Here is a 22,493-nt window from a genome sequence, read left to right as displayed (position 1 = left end):
TAATAATAATAATAATAATAATAATAATAATAATAACAACAACAACAATAACAATAACAACAATAAAATTCAGCCATCCCAGGTCCTTGGGAAGGACTCGATGTCTGGATAAAACAAACCAGTCAATAACACCTGTCTGACTGTGTAAACAAGAGATGATAATAAAAAATTCAGTCATCCCAGGTCCTTGGGAAGGACTCGATGTCTGGATAAAACAAACCAGTCAATAACACCTGTCTGACTTTGTAAACAAGAAATAATAATAATACAAACCAGTCAATAACACCTGTCTGACTGTGTGAACAAGAAATAATAATCGCCATGACCCCACTTTCACAAATACTAAACAAAACAGGCCTTGGATACCAAACATCTAAAACATCAAGTAAAATCATCCATCTGCTGTACATGGACGATCTGAAGCTGTATGGAAGGTACCAGTCAGAAATCGAATCACTGCTAAACACTGTCTGTATATTCAGTAGCAATATAGCAATGGAGTTTGGACTAGACAAGTGTGCTGCATTAATAATGAACAGAGGAAAAATAACAAAAACAGAAGGAATAGAACTGCCCATTGGAAGCAACATCAAGAACCTGGAAGAGAAAGAACGTTACAAATACTTGGGCATTCTCCAGGCTGATAACATCGCACACACTGAAGTTAAAAGAAAAATGGGAAGTGAATACATCAGGAGAGTTAGAAAAATCCTGAAGTCCAAACTCAATGGCGGGAACATCATACAAGCCATAAACACTTGGGCTATACCGGTTATCAGATACACTGCAGGAATAATAGACTGGACCCAGGCAGAGCTAGAGATGCTAAATCGTAAGACCAGGAAAATCATGACCATCAATCATGCTCTGCACCCCCGCTCAGGTGGAAGAGGAATGCTGCAAGTCCATCAAACAGTAGAGGAGGAGAAAAGAGGCCTTGAAGAATATATCAAGGACAGTGAAGAAGATGCACTTCAAATGGTCAAGAACGCAAAACTATTCAACACCAATGAAACAAAGCAGGCCAACAAGAAAGAACAAGTCAAGAACTGAGCAGAAAAATGGAGAAATAAGCCCCTGCATGGTCAATATTTACACAATATAAGTGGAAAATCCGACATCACCAAGACCTGGCAATGGCTTAAGAATGGCAACTTGAAGAAAGAAACTGAGGGTTTAATACTAGCTGCGCAAGAACAGGCACTAAGAACAAATGCAATAAGAGCAAAAGTAGAAAAGTCAACAACAAACAGCAAGTGCCGCCTTTGTAAAGAAGCAGATGAAACCGTGGACCACCTAATCAGCTGTTGTAAAAAGATAGCACAGACTGACTACAAACAAAGGCATGACAAGGTAGCAGGGATGATACACTGGAACATCTGCAAAAAATACAAGCTACCTGTAGCCAAAAATGGGTGGGACCATAACAACTGAAAAAGTGGTAGAAAATGAAGATGTAAAAATATTATGGGACTTTCGACTACAAACAGACAAACATCTGCCACACAATACACCAGATATAACTGTAGTCGAGAAGAAAGAAAAACAAGTCAAAATAATCGACATAGCAATACCAGGGGATAGCAGAATAGAAGAAAAAGAAATAGAAAAAATCACAAAATACAAAGATCTACAAATTGAAATTGAAAGGCGGTGGCAGAAAAAGACCAAAAAATAATCCCAGTGGTAATTGGCGCCCTGGGTGCAGTTCCAAAAGACCTTGAAGAGCACTTCAACACCATAGGGGCCACAGAAATCACCATCAGCCAATTACAAAAAGCAGCTTTACCGGGAACAACCTATATTCTGCAACAATATCTATAACAATTGACAATAAAATTCAGCCATCCCAGGTCCTTGGGAAGGACTCGATGTCTGGATAAAACAAACCAGTCAATAACACCTGTCTGACTGTGTAAACAAGAAATAATAATAATGGGTAATCAGAAAATGGGAGTTGACCTTTCTGGTTCCTGTAATGCAAATACTGTTTCTCCCTACCAAGCAGGTACATGTGCCTTCCAGTGACAATTTCCAATCCAGCAACATTAAAATCAACAGGACCTTTGCCACTGATAGACAAGTGTAGTTTGTGGCCACACTACACAACTTAGTACATTCTATATTCTACTTTCTAACATACCCATTCCTCTAAACTGTTTTACATGATTGTGTGTTATCACAACCAAGAACAGAAGAAAAAATGAAAGAAAAGCAGTAATTCTGGATTAAGCTTTCAACATAGAAGCAATTTAACATCTACATATCAATTAAGCCATATCAACTTATCACAGAAGGAATCAAAGCAGCTAGGTTAAATTTTGATGTAAAGAGTAACGGTAAAGTGTGCCGTCAAGTCGATTTCAACTCCTGGAACCCACAGAGCATTAACTGAGGACAATGGAATGAAAGTAATCTGTGGTTTGTGACTGTTTGCCAACTTGTATGAACTAAAGTAAATGGATCAACATTTAAATTGTCCAAAGGCCAGAGTGTGGAAACCAATTCTAGTTCACTCCAAGCTATGAACAGCCACCCCACTGCAAACTTATATAATTTAAATAACCTCTTCCACAAATGCAGTATTTGAAAATGACCCCATGTTATGAGAAGCAATGCAAGATTTTAAAAAATAGACAAAGACAAGAAATTGCCTTACTCATTCCCATATTTCATAATGGCCTTTCACAACTTAGGGGTCTCTTCTCTAATGCCTAGATTGTAATATCTTGATTTGGAAAGAGCAGAGATGGGTAGACTTCACAGCCTTCTTAGACCTTTCAGTACTGTCTTTTATGCAGGAAATGTCTTCCTGGCACTACTCCACAAGGTCATAACAGCCATCTCTTCTGAATCTTCTCATAGACAACAATAGTATTATTAGTAGTCTATTGTAGCATGCATTGAACTATAAGTTTTCAAAGACTAAACATTTCAATCCACTGGAAGCCCACTGTACTTGGAATTAAAGCATGTTCATTCCTATCCATCACCTACCATCAGTGCTGAAGCTTATTTTAAAATGTCAATATCCTCTTTTCAGTTTTGTAGCCCTAGTGAAGCTGAGGATTCAACGTACGAGACTGAATATGCTTGAACCTCAAATCTTGCACTGGCAGAAGTGCTGTTTCAAAACACACTGCCAACTTTCCCACTTTAAATAGTTCTTGTGGGATGAAACACGTGTTCATTTTTGTGTGGTCTGAAACAATCCCAGCAAACTGAAAACAGAAACAATTGAGATGCTATATACTAAAATCACTACTGCTATATGTTGGTATAACTGTGCTATAAACCTTCTAATAATGAATTTCAAAATCCTAGCATAATTGGAGGCTGGGGAAATCTTACATTTCCCAGTCTTCATGAAGAAGCTGGCTTCTCCCAGAACTGCAAATATGTAAGACAAGGATGGGGGAGAGAGCTGTTGCAAGAGTGCATGTGTGAGCAATTACCAACTTGGTTCATTGCCTCTTGTGATTTGTTTTCTTTTTGAGATCTCTACCATGCTAATGCTATGATTTGCTATCTGTGATAAACACAGTGATCTGAACTGCATTGTTCTTACAGCAAACTGTCACAGGTTTAGCTCTTCCTCCCCTATCAGGCATCCACATGGGGATTACAATGAACCACATTGTATGCCTGGCACCTAATACCGGTATGATAATATGTCTGTCTTATGTGGTGGTACACAAGTCAGCAAAAGAAAGGTAGAGGCCCATCCTGTGTGTGTGTGTTTGTGTGTGTGTGTTTTGGTTAAACATACATATGACTGTGTTCCATTGCTTAGCTACACCAGACACTAGAAGTCAGAAGTAAGATCATATTAAACGTTGAGCCCTTTCTCATGAGCAGAGAAAGAGCTCTGACGGGACAAGGTGAGGAAGCCTCGAAAAGCTTACCTCCTCTGCAGACGAGCAGGTCCTTGCCCGCCCAGGTGATCACTGGCTGCTGCTGCTGCTGCTTGCTCTGAGGGTCATGGGTTTCGGGATGCATTGCCCCGCATTGCCCTGCCCCCCAGAGCTCCAATAATGCACAGCATGAGTGCGCAGTGCATTATGGGGATCCCCCCCTTCCCTCCTCGAGTCTGCTAGCTGTGGCTGCTTGTAGCTGTGGTTGACAGACGATCGCAAAAACGAGGTTAAGGGCGTGCTTGCTCCGTTAACCTCTTTTAAAAGGGAGACTTCATAAGCAGGTTTGCAGCCGTGGTGCCGCCAGGATTGGGCCCGATCCCAGCAGTTCACACATGTATGCAAAACCAGGCTGGACTCCCTACGCCTGGTTTTGCACGAGTGTGTGAATAGTCTCTTTGTCATAGCATTGGCCTCTGCTCCAATATTGTCCCTATTTTAACGAGTATTTTCGTTACAGATCAGAGGAAACTACAGCTGAGTGGACCACAATATACATGATTTCTGAACATGTTTACTGCTTACATGAGGGGGGGAGAATGTAAAAAATGCATTTTCCATTCCGTGGACTGCTTTCCCCTCAGTTTACTGCTTACAAGGTTACATTAGATGGGCACCTTAAAATTACAATTTCCGTGCTTTTTGATGTTTGAGTGAATTTGCAAAGTAACTTCTCTTAAAGCAAACTAAAAAACAACAACCCTAGAATAATCCTATGTCAGCTTTCATATTTTAAATCAGAGGTAGCAACATATGGAGAGAGGTGAAGAAGATCCTGGTAGGGGTCAGTGCATCTCTATCGTTCCTGTGTGGTAGCAAGGCCATCTAGTCCCTGTGATGGGGTGGCAGATTTTTGCCCTCTCACTCTGTCCCAGACTACAGTCCATTAATTTGGTTGCAAAGAAGTGTTTGGGGCTCACTGATGTTTGAATGGAGGGGGTGTGTGTGGATCATTAGATACTATACTTTACACAAAAAAAGTCTAGCAAAACCAGCCATAACGTTTTGAGATATCTACACTTCCTGCTTTGGCTGCCAACTGGCCGAAGTAGTACCAGAAACAAAGTTTAACAAAATGTAACTATAAAGCAGCTACCATATCTGAATAATAATCACACAAATCTAAGTAAAGGTAAAGTGTGCTGTCAAATCGATTTCGACTCCTGGCGCCCACAGAGTCCTGGAGTTTTCTTTGGTACAATACAGGAGGAGTTTACCATTGCCATCTCCCATGCAGTATGACATGATGCCTTTCAGCATCTTCGTATATCGCTGCTGCCCGATACAGTACCAGCGGGGATTTGAACCGGCACCTTCTGCTTGTTAGTCAAGCATTTCCCCGCTGTGCCACTATTTAGCATAGTCTTTTTCTACATGCACCACTACTCTCTCTGAATATTCTTTCACCACACCTGCCTGGAATGAGATCATTCCCCCGCCAGCTTCTGTCGAAATACAACCCAGGTTCAAATCCTGAATCATCCAGGATTTGTCATTATCCTGCTGTATAACAGGCAACATTTTAAACCAGAATAAGAAATCAGAATAAATTGACTTCTCCATGTAACACAGAAGATACTTTGCAATCCCAAGATGGGCTGTGCCAGAACATGAATAGTAAGTATGTGGCATTCTGAGAAAGTCACAAAATATCCCCCTATGATCTTACTGCAGAGATACTCCCAGAAAAGCTTTAACTTCACACCTTTCATTTTAGAAATAAACCAAATCACATATTTATGTACTTGCACTATACTGACCAGTATAGTTAAGACGAGTTGTTTCAACATTCTACCATTATAAGCCCTGAGCATTCTATTGGTCTTGAAATCTAAACCATCTGTCAATTTTGCCTGAACATCTGTAGACATCAGTCAGGTGACTAGAGAAAGTGAGCCCTTTCTCATGAAAGGGCTTAAGAGCAGGTGGCAGGGAAGGCTGCAGGAGCTTACTTTCCCTACAGACGATCCTGCTGCCACTCCTGGGTGCGCAGCTCACGTGCCCAGATGTTCCGCTGCTGCCTCTGGTAGCATGGAGATGCGGAGGGGTCTTGTATTGTGAGCTGCCCAGAGAACAATTTTTATGGGACAAAAAGTTTTATTATTATTTAGGCTGAGCGTAAGAACCACCAGGATCCACGCAGATCCTGGCAGCACCTCAGGGGAACCCAACAAAGAAGCCTGCCAGTTAGTCAAGGTTAAGGGCACACTGCCCCCCCATCCCCATTCCTGGCACTGACTGGAAGCCCCACAGTGTCTTGGCACCAGCTGCAACCAGCCAGTACTGACACACAAGCAGTTAGATGTAGTTACAGGTGTGAGCGTAACTGTTTAGGCTCAGCCTAAATAATAACAAACTTTATTTGTCGCATAACAAATTGTTCTCTGGGTGTTTCACAACACAAGATTAAAACATACAACAAGAACACACAACACATTAAATCATAGCACTCAATAAGGGAGAAAAGAAAACACAAAATACAATACAAAGCAGTATAAAACTAATTTTGAAATTAATTAAAAACCAGATCAGATCTGAAAATCAGAATTTAAAAAGGTCTGGGTAAACAAAAAAGGTATTTACCTGGCATCTAAAGGAACAAAGTGATGAAGCCAGGCAAACCTCACTAGGGAGATTATTCCATAAATTGGATGCAACCATCAAAAAGGCCCTCTCCTTAGTAGCCTGACCCAGGCTGGGCGTCCCTAGACCAGGTTAGGCTGCACATGAGAATAGCCTCAGTACCTTTTCCAATTCTGGTGCAGATCTGATGCAGTAACTTGAAAATTGACCCTTGGACTCTACAAAGTAACTGTTGCTACTTGTCCAGGAGCAGAGGGTACCAAAAAAGTGGGGGGGATTTCATGGCAAAGTTTGAGAGAAATTTATATGGGTGGTTTTGTTTGATTTGAAAACCTCTCTAGATTAAGAATTAGCATGTTGTCACTCTTGCATGATGTCACTTGGCTTTGATAACATCATCATGGTGGCTGCCATCACACAAATATTAAACCTCATTATCTCCATAATTATTCAGACAAATTTGTTGTATAAAATGTATTGGAAAAGTATTTTCACAAGCTACAAGATATAACCATATGATTTCTGGCAATTTTTGTGTGCGGCCTTTTTTACATAAGAGAGAGCGACAGAGAGAGAGCAAAAAGTGATTTTTAACACCAATTTTGAACCAAGTGGCCAGGACTCTGACTTAGTCCTACTTAGAGTAGACCCACTGAAATAATGGGACTTCATTATTTTTAAGAACTAACTTTGTAACACTGTTGTCCATGTTAGGATTCAATTGCTGCATTCTGTATTCAAGTATCTTCGTTGCAATCTTCTTGTGGAAACACACTATCACAAAGGAGTTCATTTCCACGACATGCAATATATGGAGGTAAGCCAAGCATCTGCAAAATTGGCAGCTTTTTTCTTAACACACGAGCATCTGAACAACTGCAAGATCGATCCAGGAGCACATGGGATATCACATCCTGCAGGTGTAATGTGTTTGTCCTCATTTTTTATCCACCCATGTCCTAGTAGAGAAGGAAGGGTTGAAGTCTGGGATAACTTTCATGCAAGTTGGTGAATGCATCCCCCTGCATTTGAATGTGCTGAATTCAAAAATGCTGTTTTCCAAGCAAGATTCTGTATGCTTATACTTGAAAATCAAAATGCTAACTGAAGTTAGTACCTCCAAGAGCTGCCTGAGCAGCCTGAATAAGAAACATTTTCATGCCACCACATCCCAAAATATACCATATATCAGATATCCCCATGACCGCAAGACTTTCCTCTATCAGATTCACCCTAGCCCAACGTGTTGTTTTTAAATAAGATACACACCATGCCCCCGGCAACACTTTTCATTAAGAAACTGAGGGGCACACTCTAAAACAAGTCTAAAGCTACCACACCCACCACAGCCAGAGGACTCTTTATACTATCCATGCTCGTTATGCCATTTTCAGAGTGCTTCAGTGTACCTCTTAAACTTAACCTTTCAGCCATTTTCTTCCCTAAGCCTGCTTAGAAGAAACGCTGGCTCTAGGAAAAAAAGGTTGGTATGACCAGTTGCAGAGAAATTACTTATCCTCTATATGTAACTGAACAGAAAGCCAACTTTAACTGAGAAACAAGAGTTTGATATTTATTACTAACCAAAACATAGGCTAAGAAAACAGACACACAGTCTCTTATGCAGTGAGAGGGAGGACCTCTTGGTTTGACTCCAAGGCAATGAGCAAACAACCCGTGACTCTACCCCTAAGCCAGTACATAGAGACATTCACATAGAGAAGCATGCCCCATACACACAACGGAAACAATGTCTATGGCAAAATCACAACAGCATCTCCCCGGGTGCCTGTCAGGTCATTTGCAAACAACTGCAAGGGACTGAAGGAAATGCCTCTCTGGCAGAGAGAGATGCAGAACAGAACCAAAGGAAAAGAATGTTAGCACTCTTCCACTTTCAATAAGCCCAAAGTTGCGCGAACATTTTGCCTTGTTTCCTCCCTCCTGTTATCAAAGTTAAATGAGTATATGCCAGAATGTGTGATGTGCCTTCTTCGAAAAACCTATTCACGTTATTGCCTCACTGATCACTCTTTTCACAAAACATCCTTTGCCTACAGGAGTATAGAGGGAGCTACCCAACATAACCTAATCAATAACCAATATTCACGTCTTATCAGGAAGCAGGGACTCCTGAAGTGAGGAAATTCCTGACGAGGACCAGTTACCAGTCCCCTTTAGCTATTAGTTAAAGTCTCCGGTTATGTTCTTACCTATAACCCACCCCCCTCAGATATGGGATAACACTTTTGCCCTTGCATATGCCACCTCACTTTGGCTTTTGCCTCTTCCATTTGCCACCAGATGTTGTGCCTCTTCCTGCCCAGGTGCACCCTGGGGACCTGCTGAATTTCCGACTAGTGGCTACACATTTACTATGAGGGCAGCATTTGGGGGATGCACTTGTAGAGATGCATCAAGGCATTTCTACATCTGTGTAAATATGCACCAACAGCATCTCTAGCAACTGATTTGGGAAGCTGCTCCTATTGAATTTCTGCCTAGATGCATCTCTCCCCAGCCCAATGTCCAGCTAAAAGATCAAGGCAAAATCTGGGTGCATGGAGCACCATTTCTAAAGCCAGTATTATATATGAGACTATACAAAGCCTTAAAGTGTGAATTAAATTAGAATATTTATATTTTTCAACAAAAAGTTCACAAGGCAGTTTTCATGGCACAGAAGTTAAGATGGGTGCCTTAACTTGAAATTTTCATGCTTTTGAGAGCACGAGTGAAAATTGAAAACTTAGTTAATTTCCACCTTAAACCAAGAGGATTTTGGATTATAGTTTTGCATTACTGGATCTGAATCCACAAAGTAGCGCTTCTTTTCACAAGTGATTATGAACAGCAAATACAGTTTCAAAAAGATTGATGAAGCAGGAAAAAAGAGTAATTTAATTACCTATCTCCCTTTGGCTTTCTTTTCTGTACTGTTTTTCCTTTGGGTCGTCTCTCACTTCCTAAACAGGGAATCCCACCTGGACCTGTTACCCGTATTGATTCAAGGCCTTTGGAAGATTTCTTAAATGTAAATTCCACTGGTTCTCCTTCTTTTAAGCTTCTAAATCCTTCCATGTAAAGCTTGCTCTGTGAACAGGAAAAATATGCTTGGTTAACATAGACTTTAACACAAAAAATTGAAATCGATAAACACACATACACAAAACAGGGTTGTATTCAATTTCCTGTCACTGTTACTCCACAACTAGTGTGATATTTCATTTAGAAAACAAAACCAAATAATTAGCATTTAAAGTTATTGCCCCAGCTTTCAACACATGGGAATTCCAAGGCATGACTGACTGACAGACAAGTGTAGCACATATTGACATGGCAAATGGAATTTCCCATAGCATGCATGAGTGCCATGAATGTGCCAGAAGAACTTGTAGAGCTTTGGAGTACAACTATAGCTAGAAGATTCTTCTGGCTCAGCCAGAACAACAACTCCTTTCTTTCGTTTGCTGAATACAACAAAATGCTGTCACGATTGTCTGATCAATGTGGAGTTTGATCAGCATGTTTTTTTAAAGACTATTCTGTTGTGTTTATAGTTTATTGGATATGGATGTTAGGTGAGCTTTTATGATTGAGACAGTGAAAATAACTAAGCATTTTCATGGGTTTTAAGTACTATAAACACTCTAGTAGAAAACCAATCCCAAAAGGAACAGACTGAAACCCTTGGCAAACGTTGACATATTTAGGGTAAAATACTTGTACACAATATTCTCCAGGATTTCACCACATCCGTTTTGTGACTAAAAAAGTAACAGAAGCTAAAAAAATAAAAATAAAAATTACTAAAGCAGAATTAGGAAAATATCCACTAAGTGAATCTAAGGTCAATACCCAAGAATCAAATTCTAATCAAACAGCACTCTCAAAATAAGAGGAAGAGGGATCAATTTTTCAACCAAGCACAGTATTACTCAATTAGTCAAAATAAAGTGGAAAAGCAATCACTGTATATAGTTAATAAAGTTATTTTAATTTCAATAAATTGTGCTACCATAAGTTCAGCATAGATACCCCTGCTTTGATCTACACAACAGAGGTTTTAAAAGCAAATAATTATCACTAGGGTTACTGAAATCAACACCATCTTCTTGATTTTTAATTCAGAAGAGACTGTGTGGGGTAGGCGTTGGTTTTTGTCTGGCTTCCACCGCCCCATGGACTGGGAGAGGGACATTGGGTGCGGCTTCTGTGCACTTCTCCTTTTGGCTGATCAGGGTGGTATTCAGTGGGTGCGGGCTCCTGTTATCTCCCCAGTGTCATGGATAGATCACCAACTGTTTAAGGTAGAACAACCCACCTCTGCAGGGGTAAAGGACCTATTTGGTTGGTCTGCCCAGGAAGGTTATTGGATCCAATGGGGTTCCAAGAAGCCTTATTTGGGCTGAACTGGATTCCATGGTTATTGCACAGTCTATTATGGAGATGACCAGCAACTCCTCTTATTTGATTAGATTGGATCACTTTCAGTTTGTGACTCCTGAGGATGTGGACAAACTACTTCGGTCTGTGCATCCTAAAACCTGTTCTCTTGACACTTGCTTAACTTGATTTATCTCATCTGGTAATTACTGTCAGAGTATTGTCAGAGGGGGTCTGGTAAATATCATAAATGCTTCTTTGAGGGAGGGCAGGATGCCCCTTTGTCTTAAGGAGGCTATTATTAAACCTTATAGAAGAAACCTACATTAGATCCCTTGGAATTTGCTAATTAGAGACCTGTTTCTAATCTTCCATGGTTGGGCAAGACTGATTGAGTGGGTGGTGACAGAGGGAATGTGACACTATTGATCCTTTTGGATCTCTTGGCAGCTTTCAATACCATCGACAACGCTATCCTTCTGGATCGTTACGGTTGCTGCTGGCTCATTTGATGGTGACTTGAGACTGGGCCTTCTCTGCAGTTGCCCCAGAACTTTGGAATATGCTCTCTGTTGAAATAAGAACATCTCCTCCGTTTGCTTTTAGGAAGACTCTCAAGACACACCTATTTTCTCAAGCTTTTAACAAATTAATTTTAAACTGTTTAATTTGTTTCCATTTTATGAGACTGTTTTGACTTTATTTTTGTGAACGTTTAATTGGTTTTACTCCGTTTTATATTACGTTTTAAATTTTGTACACTGCCTAGAGATCTACATATCAGGTGGCAAAAAAATATGATAAAGAAATAAAATAATTTGAACAGATATCCAGTATTGCTAAATCCATGACAACGAAGACGACGAAGACGACGAAGAAGAGCTAAGAAGAATTAGGCCCGTAATGGGAGCCAGACAGTGAAAAGTATAAAGGTGATTGTTAAAGAATAATGGTTTCATACAAATGTTCAATTCAGATATTAGCAATGCAAATAACATGGTTGAATGATATCGTCTGACTAAATCATAATTTCTTGTCCCATAGAACATACTAATGATCAAAGCCATACATTTTGTTGCAAAATATACGTTTCCCTCCACATATCAGTATAACATTGATGATTTTCCCTTCTAGTAAGTGAAAATTCTTCCAAGCAAAAGTATTCACTACCAACTACATCTTTACGTACACCCAGACTATTCCCCAATTCAGACCTCATGCCAAACTATAGTTTGTCATGGGTCTAGTTCAACATCACATGGAAGTCCTCTTCAGACTTTTTTTTAAAAGACACTGTACCCGCATACAGCATCCCAGTGCACCTACTTATAGCATCCCAAGATGCCCACAAGCCCTGCCGCAGTGCTGTTGTGAAATATCTCGCCCCTGCACTGCCTACATTGACAGTATTTGTTTGCAGAGACAAATTAGCCCCTGCTAATTGAGCAAAGAGACACCTTTTAAAGTGGTAGTTCTTTTATATTTAGCAGGGGAAGAGCAACTGGCCCTGTCCAACCCCAGCACAGCATCCCTCCAGTGGCTGTTGCTGGTATCTGCCTTATGTTTAGACTGTGAGCCCTTTGGGGACAGGGAACCATCTCATTTACGAATTATTTATTTTCCTATGTAAACCGCTTTGAGAACTTTGGTTGAAGAGCGGCATATACATATTTGTTGTCATCGTAGTATGGACAGCATGGTGTGTGTGTGTGGAGGGGGGGGAGTGAGGCCTCTGAGCACACCAGAACTGGGGCAGGGCTTGTGGGCATGCTCTTGGGATGCTATAAGTAGGTACAGTATCCCTTTTAAAAAATGTCTAAAGAGGGCTAGTGTCAGGGTTGAATCCTGGTTTCGTGCAAGTCCTTAGCTTTGGTCATGTACTGCAAGGGAGCAAGGATTTGACTTCAGACCCTAGATTAGAACAATTCAGAACCTTTCCCCTAGAATTGCCTGTGTTTCCTTAAAAAAATGTCCAGGAGACACAGTTGACTGCAAAAGGAGGAAATGACTGGGGGGGAAATCATTCCTCCTCTCCCTGCATGGAAGCATTTCCTGCATGCAACTCTTAGTTTCAATGTGGGCCACTACATATTAAAAGTGCAAGTAATTGTCAACCTTTTCTCAAAACCCCATTAAGACGACAGCAAGTGAGCTTACTTACTGCTTGCCTTTTTCACCTCTGATTTCTATCATAGCTGTAAGGCAGACTTCTACTTTTCATATTAGTAACATTATCCGCCGCCCCATCTCTGATAACTTCTAAAAAGAAGTTCATTTTTTCACCCAAGCTTTTTAATTTGACTGGGCTTTTAAATTGTTTTCAGGTTTTCAATTTTGTCTTAATTTGTTTTATGTTGTTGTAAACTGCCCAGAGACAGATGTTTGGGGTAGTTTCCAAATAAATAAATAAAATTTGTTTTAACACAATTGTTCTCTGGGTGGCTCAAAAAGTAAAACAAAAACAGCAATTGAATTAAAACATGCAATTAGAACACATTAAAACAAAATAAAGCTGTAAAATATAATACACAAATGTCAAACATTCATTCATGCAATTCATTCATTCAATAGGTCTGGGTGAATAGGAAGGTCTTCACCTGGTATCTAAAAGAATAAAGTGATTTTGCCAGGAGAACCTCAATAGGGAGACTATTCTACAAATAGGGTGCCACCGAAAAGGCCCTCTCCCTAGTAGACACCCACCTTACCTCATTTGGCAGGGGTCCTCAGAGCAGGGCCTCTGAAGAAGATCTCAGGGTCTGGATACAGACATATGGAGCAAGGCACATTTTCAGGTAACCTGGTCTGAAGCTGTTTAGGGCTTCAGAAGTTAAAATCAGTACTCTGAATTTTGCTCAGAAATTGACTGGGTGTCAGTGCAGCTGACAAAACACTGATATGAATGATGCCCAGTCCCAGCTAAGAATCTTGCAGCCCTATTTGGGACCAACTGCAGATTATGTTTCTTGAAGTCCCCAAGACATGTTTTATGTAGTATACACATGGTGATGAAGAGATAAATCGTATTTAGGATGAAAGTGATTGTACATTGAGGATTAGGTTGATTTTTTAAAAGTAGGATGTTCTTAAGTCTTCTATCAGGGAGATATTTGAGGTGTAAAGAAAATAATTTTTCTATTTCCACTAATATGAAATTCCATCTAAGACTTTAAAAAAAACACCCTACTGTTGTTATTTCTTCCTCACCATTCAAATAGAAGTCCTCAATTAAACCAGAATTTGAAATATAAAATGCAATTGTAAATATCTCATCTCAGCTTTATTCAAAGCTACATTAAATTGATTAGAAGATAAAATATAAATTGACTGGTTAATACACACACACATACACAGAGGCATAGGCTTTTTCAATGTTCAAAAACACTTCTCTGCACAACTTTTAAAATGAGGTGGTAGAAACATTTTTCAGTTGTATTTTTTGAGCCAATTGTGCTGTTTTTAAGTAAGACTATCTTTAACATCTAAGTCTATATTGACACAATATGTTAAGTCTCAGAGATGGATGGTTTCAGAGGTAAGAATACAAAGGAAGGCAAGAAGTAGCACCATATATTATAATGTCTTAGTACTTCCTTGTAAAAAAGTGATGTCATGTGCTATATTTTACCAGGAACATTCCCTCCACAAGCTCTGAGCTTTTCTGAGAGCCCCATTAACTTCAATGGGATTTCACAGGAGAAGTTCCTGTTTCATTGTGCACAGTGTCAGGGGGTGCTTCAGAATCTGACTTAAATCCACAAAAGAAGGGAAACTCTAAGTTAGGGCTCATTATAGCACTCTATTCTCCTCTCGATATGCGTGTGTCACTCCCATTAGCATGTACATATGGAGGGGAGAAAAGGCTCCCATAATGAGCCTTAATTCAGAATTTCCTCTCTTTTGTGGGCTTCCAGTCAGGGTCTAAACACCTGCTGATACAGCATGGAAATCTCTGAAAAACATTTTGTTTAGAGAAACTCTGACACTCAATATTTTCCCTGTTTATTTTATTGGTTTATGCATAATTATGCCATTAAATGGATGAGTTTGGCAACTGTGAACAAAAATTAAAACAAATGTAATATACTCCAATGGTGCCTCCTAGGAGCTTGCACAGATTTTACACTGGGCCAATTGTTTACACTTGGGAGACATCTACACAACCAATACAAGTGAGTGGCCAGTAAAATGAGTAAGCCAGGGGTTCATGCCATGGCAGCTTCTGTGCTGCTTATTTTCCAAACAAGCAAATCTGTGGCTGCCAGCATGATAAAGCAACTTCCAAATACACAGTTTAACTATGGAAATACTGATTTGCTGGTTAGAAGCAAAGCATCTTCATATACCGAAGCTACTATGGTTCCCAAAACCATTTTTACAATTACTATGTTTATAGAGTTGGCTCTGAAGAATACATACAACTCAGTTAACCACTGACAATTCAAGGGAGCATTTGTAGATATTGCAAAAGACAATACATACTGTTTAAGTAGTATTATAGTGTACATTTTCAAGCCAGCCAGCCCAGACCTCAGCCCTAAGCCTAAGTGCACTATATGGGATGTTTTACTATTACAAATGCCGGTGTGAAAGCAATGTACAAATATTATGCAGTATGAAAGCTGAAAAAAACATGTTAGCTGTGGTTTTGCTTCTTCTACAATACAAGCCTTTTCATAAGCTTAACAAGAGAAATTACTTGTGCATATGGCTGCATCTGCGAGTGCCTATGTAACAGCTGGGCTTCTGCTCTTCCTTCAAAGCCCTCTTGACAGAATTCAAGTCCATTAAAGCCTCTTAGCCCTGGTCTGCATAAAGCCAATAAATCACTTGGGAGACTAAAGAGTACCAAATTATATAGGTTGAAATATGGACTTAAAAAGCAAAAACTGAACAAGTTAAACTTGTTCTGAAATGCTATCATGGGACTAGTTTTTAACTGAGAATTATTTGTCTAGTATATTTTAAGACAGTGATTTTTTTAACAGACTAAATATAAGTAGTCAAACAAACAGCATTTGTGTTGCACTAATATTTATTGACTGTTTAACAGAGATATTTTAAAAATGTATATCCAGCCTTATAGTTTAAGATTGTAAGTGTGTAAAAAACTTAATACTAGAAAACAATATATAATCTACTACTTCTTAGAGCATTATAGGAGTGATTGTTCTAACCAAAAAACCAGGGTTGACTAATTATTATTTCGTTCAGAGGAAATTATTTTACAGAAATGTCTGATGATTGGGTCTTTCAGCAATGTTAACTAAATTAGTAGTACAAATATACCACATATTTTAAAAATAACGTAATGTAATTTACACTTTAGCCTACATTAAATGCTTGATGGAAATGACATGTCACTCAAATATGCAACAGGTATGTGAACACAGTGGAGCTTTATAATAGTGACTAATCATCTCTGGATGCAACAGGAAATGAATGGCTGAGCAGGAATTAATTAAGATGCATAATAGAAGAGGACTGAGGTGCAATGCTAAATTTGCTTAAGGACTGCTGGCAAGTAGAAATAATTCCACACAGATTGTTTTTAAATTACAGTTTCTAAGGCTACAATCCTCTGCAGAGTTAGGCTACTTAAATCTCATAGGCTGCAATCTGGTAAACAGTTAAAGTCCATATAGCAGTATTTTTCAAGGACAGTTTCACATTTGAAACGGTTTAAGAGTGAGAACACTGCCAGGCAGGAAAATATGATCAACAAATGAAAATGTTATGCAGATTGTTACATACAACCAAAGAAGTGCAAAGTTAGTTACAAAGTCAGTTGACAATTGTCAATTGACAAAGTCAATTCTGAAGATGTTGCCTATCCCATTCTATCATCATACCACATAAATAATTAGATATGAGGCTCAGGTTTGGCAGTATCCAGGACTGCCTTTCACCAGCTGAGGCAGGCACCAGTTATGACCCTTCCTGGAGAACTGGTGGGCCACTGTGTGAAACAGGATGCTGGACTAGATGGGCCTTGGGCCTGATCCAGCAGGGCTGTTCTTATGTTCTAACTGACCTCGTTTACCCATGCTTTGGTCAAATCCAGATTAGACTACTGCAATGTGCTCAGCATGGGGCTGCCTTTGAAGAAATTGCAATGGTTCAGAATGCTGCTGCAAGGATGCTTGGGGGCGGGGGCTAGTTGCTACACAAGCATTGCACCTATCCTGCAATAGCTTCAGTGGTTGCCAGTTTGCTACCAGGTCAGATTCAAAGAGCTGTTTTTAACCTCCAAAGCCCTACATGGCTTGGGACAGGGATATCTGTTGGACCACATTCACCCATAAGAATCTGCCAGAATCCTTCACTATTCCTCCCAGGCCCTATCCTTGGCCTGCCACTGATAGAGATCTAGTTAGCGGCAACCAGAGACAGGACCCCTTCTGTGGCAGCCCCCGCCCCCATTCAGAGTGCTCTCCCAAGAGGAACTTTACCAGTCTCCCTCCCTAAGGACCTTTTAAGAGAGCTCTAAAACTCTCCTGAGAGACATTAAAAATCTGGTTGTAATCTGTTTTCCAGTTTTAATCAAATTTAACCTTTGTATAATTGCTTTTGATTTTTCTCATTTGTTTCTAATTGTTTATTTTTTATTGTAAGCCACCCCCACATAAGTGTGCTGGGAGGGGGGATATTTAAAAAAATTATATTAGAAGATTGAAAGCAGTACATATGTTTTGTAAATAAAAATGGCAACATGTTTGGCTGTGGCCCAGCGTATGCATTAAAATAGCCTTGAGGGGCAAGCAGAGCAGAGTTTGCCATTATGTCCTCATTTTACCATGCTAGGTTTAAGAACCACAATTGCTCTGGGTTCCCTGTGCGGAGAAAGGCTGCATCAACAGGAACAAAGACTCAAGTGGTTTATGTTTAAGGACTGAGAAACATTTGCCTCCCAGTGACTATACACAACTCCCAAACAATCTGAATGAACCATATCCAGAAGCAGCAACCTTGATACCAAATTTCCTTACTTTTAAAGTTCAATTCTTTTTGTGCAGGCCTTTCATTAAAAAACAAATAAGCAAGCAAACCTCTCTACTTCCAACATCATTCCATTCATCACAGCCATAATGCAATTTTGCCATACATTCTAGAATCTAAACCCTTCACATTAGTGCCAGCACGCTTCTTCCTTAACTCACACGAACCTCACATATTATCTGTTTGGCAGTTTTAACGTAACATAAGCACAACCACCATTCCCAATCCCCAGCACCAGAGGATCTTTTGAGTCCCAACACCCAGTCATTGGACTGGTGTCAGTGTTGCCTGGTACAACACTGTTTTCACCAAGTTCTCTGGCAGGAAGGATTTCTCTCTCTCACTCTAGCAGGTGTGCTGATCAAGGGATGAAAGGAGGGCCAGGCTGGACCTGGACATGTTACGAAAAAATACTTCTCAAGAACACTCCACTGACAGTTGCTAACTGGTCTCTTGGATTGGGCAGAGCCAGACAGAACCTCAGTGCCTCCTTGTGGGAGGCACTGCTTGGAGGTTGTTCCGCTCCTACCTCGAAGCCCATTTTCAAAAGGGTAGTACTGCTCAACCCCTTAGCAGTTATGCTTTGGGGTTCTGCAAGGTTTCATTCTTTCCCCAGTGCTGTTTAACATCTACATGAAACCGCTGGGAACAGTCATCCGGAGATTTGGCTTGAGATGTCATCAGTATGTGGATGACACTCACTTGTATCTCTCTTTTTCATCAGATGCAGCTGAGGCAGTGACTGCCTTGAAATCACAGCCTGGATGAAGTGATGCACTGGATGAGGGTGAATAACCTGAGACTCAACTCAGACAAGACAGAAGTATTGTTGGTCGGTGGTTCCTCTGCCCAGGTGAACAATGTTTAGCCTGTTCTGGATGGGGCTGCACTCTCCCTGAAGGACCAAGTTTGCAGTCTGTGGGTGCTCATTGATCCAGCATGAGAGCTAGAGGCTCAAGTGGCCTCTGTGGCTCAGAGAGCCTTTTATCAACTTTGGCTGATATGCTAACTGCTACTGTACTTGGATAGAGATAGCCTGGCCACAGTTAATCTATGGTAAGCTCTCACTTAAATTACTTCAATACATTGTACATGGGGCTCTCTTTGAGAATTGTCCGGAAATTACAGCTGGTACAAAACAGGGCTGCAAGCCTATTAACTGGGACTGTGTGCTTTGATCATATTATGTCAGTGTTTCATTAGCTGCACTGGCTCCCAGTCTGCTTCTGGGCCCAATTCAAAGTGGTGGTTTTAACACTCAAAGCCCTAAATGGCTTGGGACTGGGTTACCTGAGAGAGCACCTTGCCCCATATGTCCTGACTTGGACCTTAAGATCTTCTTCGGAGGCCTTGCTCCAAGTGCTCCTGGAAAACAAGGTGCCCCGGCAAACTAGGTAGCTACTAGGGAGAGAGCCTATTTGGTGGTTGCGCCCCATTTATGGAACAGCCTCTCCTGTGAGATTCACCTAGCATCATCTCTTTGTTATTTTAGATGCCAGGTGAAGACTTTTCTATTCACTCAGGCTTTTTAAAAATTATTTTTAAAATTGATTTTAAAATACAAGTTTCTAAATTGTATTGTATTGTATTGTGTGTATGTATTGTGATTTGATGTGTTTCTATTGGATGTTTTAATGTTGTGTTGTGAGCTGCCCAGAGAAAATTTGTAATGGGGAAAATTTGTAACAGAGTTAATTATTATTTTTTATTATTATTGGCTCTTCAGAGTACTAAGATTATCTGCAGGAGAACTAGGGGAGAGAGGCATGTCGTTAGTTGATCTTTTATATAAATCAGGGTCCTCTCTATGGGATTTTAAAATGTAAGTAATAGGCCACCATTTTGAACTGTTTTGTTCAATAGAAAATGAAATCCTAGGTCTTACGCTGTTTCCTTGGTTTCCCCCCCTCCTCTCGGTGTTTTTTTGCTTGATTGCGCCTAGTGTTACTGCATGCAGGTTTCTCTTCTGTTGATTGCTGCAATACTATGTAGTATTCCTTTTGATGCTGCTTGCTCTGTGTAATAAGGTTTATGATTTTGAGGGTTATAGGTTTGCTTTCCTATGATAGTATTAAAAACATCATACAATAATCTAAAAAACAAAACAACCATAGTTTTAATAGTCAAACTAGTAAAATGCTTACCAGCTGATTAGCAGCCAGTAAAGTACAAGCTGATTGGCCTTACAATGAGACTAGGAGAGCATAGAGAGAGCTGGGAGAAGGGCCTGTGTGATGAAAAAGGAATCTATGCCAAAACATCACTAAAGTGATCCCCTAAGACAGGCATTTCCAAATGAAGTCCTTGAAGGGCTTCCAGGGAGTACTCAAGAGACCTCTTGCCTCTCCACAGTGCAGTAAATAGCTGCATTATTTGTTCCCTGTCTGCGGATCACCAGCCTAAAGCAGACGTACAGTATCTTCAGTGACCTGTTTACTGAAGCAGGGGAGGAAGGAGGATGAAGAACCTTTCTCTTCTACTCCTTATTGGCTGGCTTTTCTCAGCCTTCCCCCTCCTCTCATCCTGACCGACAGGCTTCAGCCAACATTCAGTCAGCATTCTCTCACCAAGAGAGCTGTAACACTTGGTTGAAGACTAAACCATATTGTGGCAGACCCTTTCATTCACAAACATGAGCATGGCAAAGCAAATAGTCTCTAGGAGGGGGAGGAATGATACGAAGCATCCCTCTGTCCTCCTTTGCTGGCTGGCTGGCTATGGGCTTCAAGAGATTGCTCCAAGGATCAATAGACCCACCAAGCTCAAGTATCCCACAAATAACTTCAGACATTGCCAGGGCCGGTGCCACACTATTTTGTGCCTTAGGCAAGGCTAAGTACTTGCACTGCCCCCACCCCCAAAAAAATTTCAACTCCAATTTTCAAAAACAGATGTTTTGTAGAAAAAATGAAAAGCACAAAACTTGATACTGCTAAATTTGTTTTAAAATTCAATTTATTTTAAATTTCAATACATCAATTTTTTAATTATCTTTCTCAAATACAAAAGAAAATATTTTGGCACACAAATCATTTTGATTGATTTGATACACTCTGTGTCCCTCTGAGGTCTGTGCCCTAGGCGGCTGCCTAGTTGGCCTAATGGTAGCACCGACCCTGGACATTGCAGGGGAAGGCATAATCACGGCTGCATGCTTGCCATTACCACATTATGCAAACACAAAATTGAGTATTGACTAGATGCCAATAAAGTTAAGCTTTTGTTATTTAAAAAAGCAAGGTTCTAATCCTTAAAGCTGCATAAGTAAGTTGAAAGTGTGCATGGCAATATCTGGAGAAATCTTAGACACTCCTAGAATAATTAGAAGAAGTAGAATTATGCAGAACAAGCAAATATGAAACATTCTCTTTATTTTCATAAGGGGCCAAGCAAAGCAGTCTTTGCTTTAACTTGCCTGTTGAGCATTCAATTTGGTTACAACAGAATATCTTCCATGAAGACGGAGATACAATAATTAAATGTGGTATGCATGATTAGGCCACAGTTCTATATTTCAAGTTGAGAAATTAGATTAACCGCTGCTTCCGTTTAAAGCAAGGGGCAGACAATAAGTGTGTATGCATACACAGGTGCAAGCAACACACACTAATGTACGACTTCCCTTGAGCATGGAAAGATCACAATGAACTCTGGAAAGTACATCAACAACATAATTATCCATTTTATAGAAAAGCATCAACCATTCAAAGATAGCAAATCTTTGCCTTCAAAACAGATTCAGAATAAAAGGTTTATGGCTGTTTAAGGTACAGTTCTGTCTCACGTCTCAAAAGCCATATTCAATGAGGCCACTGTGTATGCAAAATGCATTGTGATGCAACATCTGTAAGGCTCTAAAACATTATGCTTTACTGTTTTTTCTTTAATTTTTATTTTTAATTACAGGGAGCAGCAGTCAGACTAACAGTTGTACAAATGGCATACTTTGTCATTTGTGTGAGAGACCACTTCACCCCATCTGCAGTCCTCCATGCTTACTGAAATATAACAGAGTTCCCTAAAAAACGTTCAGCGAACACAGAGAGCTGCAGAGAGGAGGAGGAAAAATAAGCAAACATTGCCCCTTCAATCCATGTGTAGAAGTGTTCCTGGTGTCCAGCTCTGAATCCAGATACTCCCCAGAATGTATAAACCCAGTATAAACATCCATATTACCCCAACTCAAATGAGATGCTCAGCCCTGCCAAGTAATGCAAGCATCATTTCCCCCTTTGGGGGGGGGGGATAAAGAGTGTATTGGTGTTCTTTGACTTCTTTACGCCCCTTTGTTTAAGCAAAGTACCTTTCTGGTTGCCTGGTTTGTATTTATAGCCAAACATGTCAGTATAGCATGTGCGTGAATCAATTATACATGAGTGACAAGTGACCCATAGGTACTGTTCATCATCTCTGGGATCTACCATCATTTCTACTATACATTAAGGACACCAGAACACTACTATCTGATTTACTCACAACACCTGCAGGAACTAAAGAACTCTGAGACTTGTAGTTCCTGAAAGAACATGGGCCAGTTCTGTCTGCTGTGGACCGAAACTTTGTCTGCTGGTCCCAGCACGTGAGATAAGGATGTATATGCACATGGCCTTT

General features: G+C 40.2%; 1 protein-coding gene across 2 annotated transcripts in view; it reads right to left on the bottom strand.

Moving 5' to 3' along the window:
- LIN28B (lin-28 homolog B) overlaps positions 1-22,493 on the bottom strand; it is a 142,357-nt gene that overhangs the window by 43,804 nt on the left and 76,060 nt on the right. For both annotated transcript variants that reach the window (XM_053259392.1, XM_053260235.1), the window contains exon 4: positions 9,406-9,590. In XM_053259392.1, the coding sequence (XP_053115367.1) occupies positions 9,406-9,590 (185 nt within the window). The remainder of the gene's footprint in view (positions 1-9,405; positions 9,591-22,493) is intronic.

This window comes from Hemicordylus capensis, chromosome 1 (genome assembly GCF_027244095.1).
Source record: "Hemicordylus capensis ecotype Gifberg chromosome 1, rHemCap1.1.pri, whole genome shotgun sequence".
Lineage (NCBI taxonomy): Eukaryota > Metazoa > Chordata > Lepidosauria > Squamata > Cordylidae > Hemicordylus > Hemicordylus capensis.
Note: the sequence above shows the minus strand (reverse complement) of the source record. Positions and strands in the feature narration are given on the sequence as shown.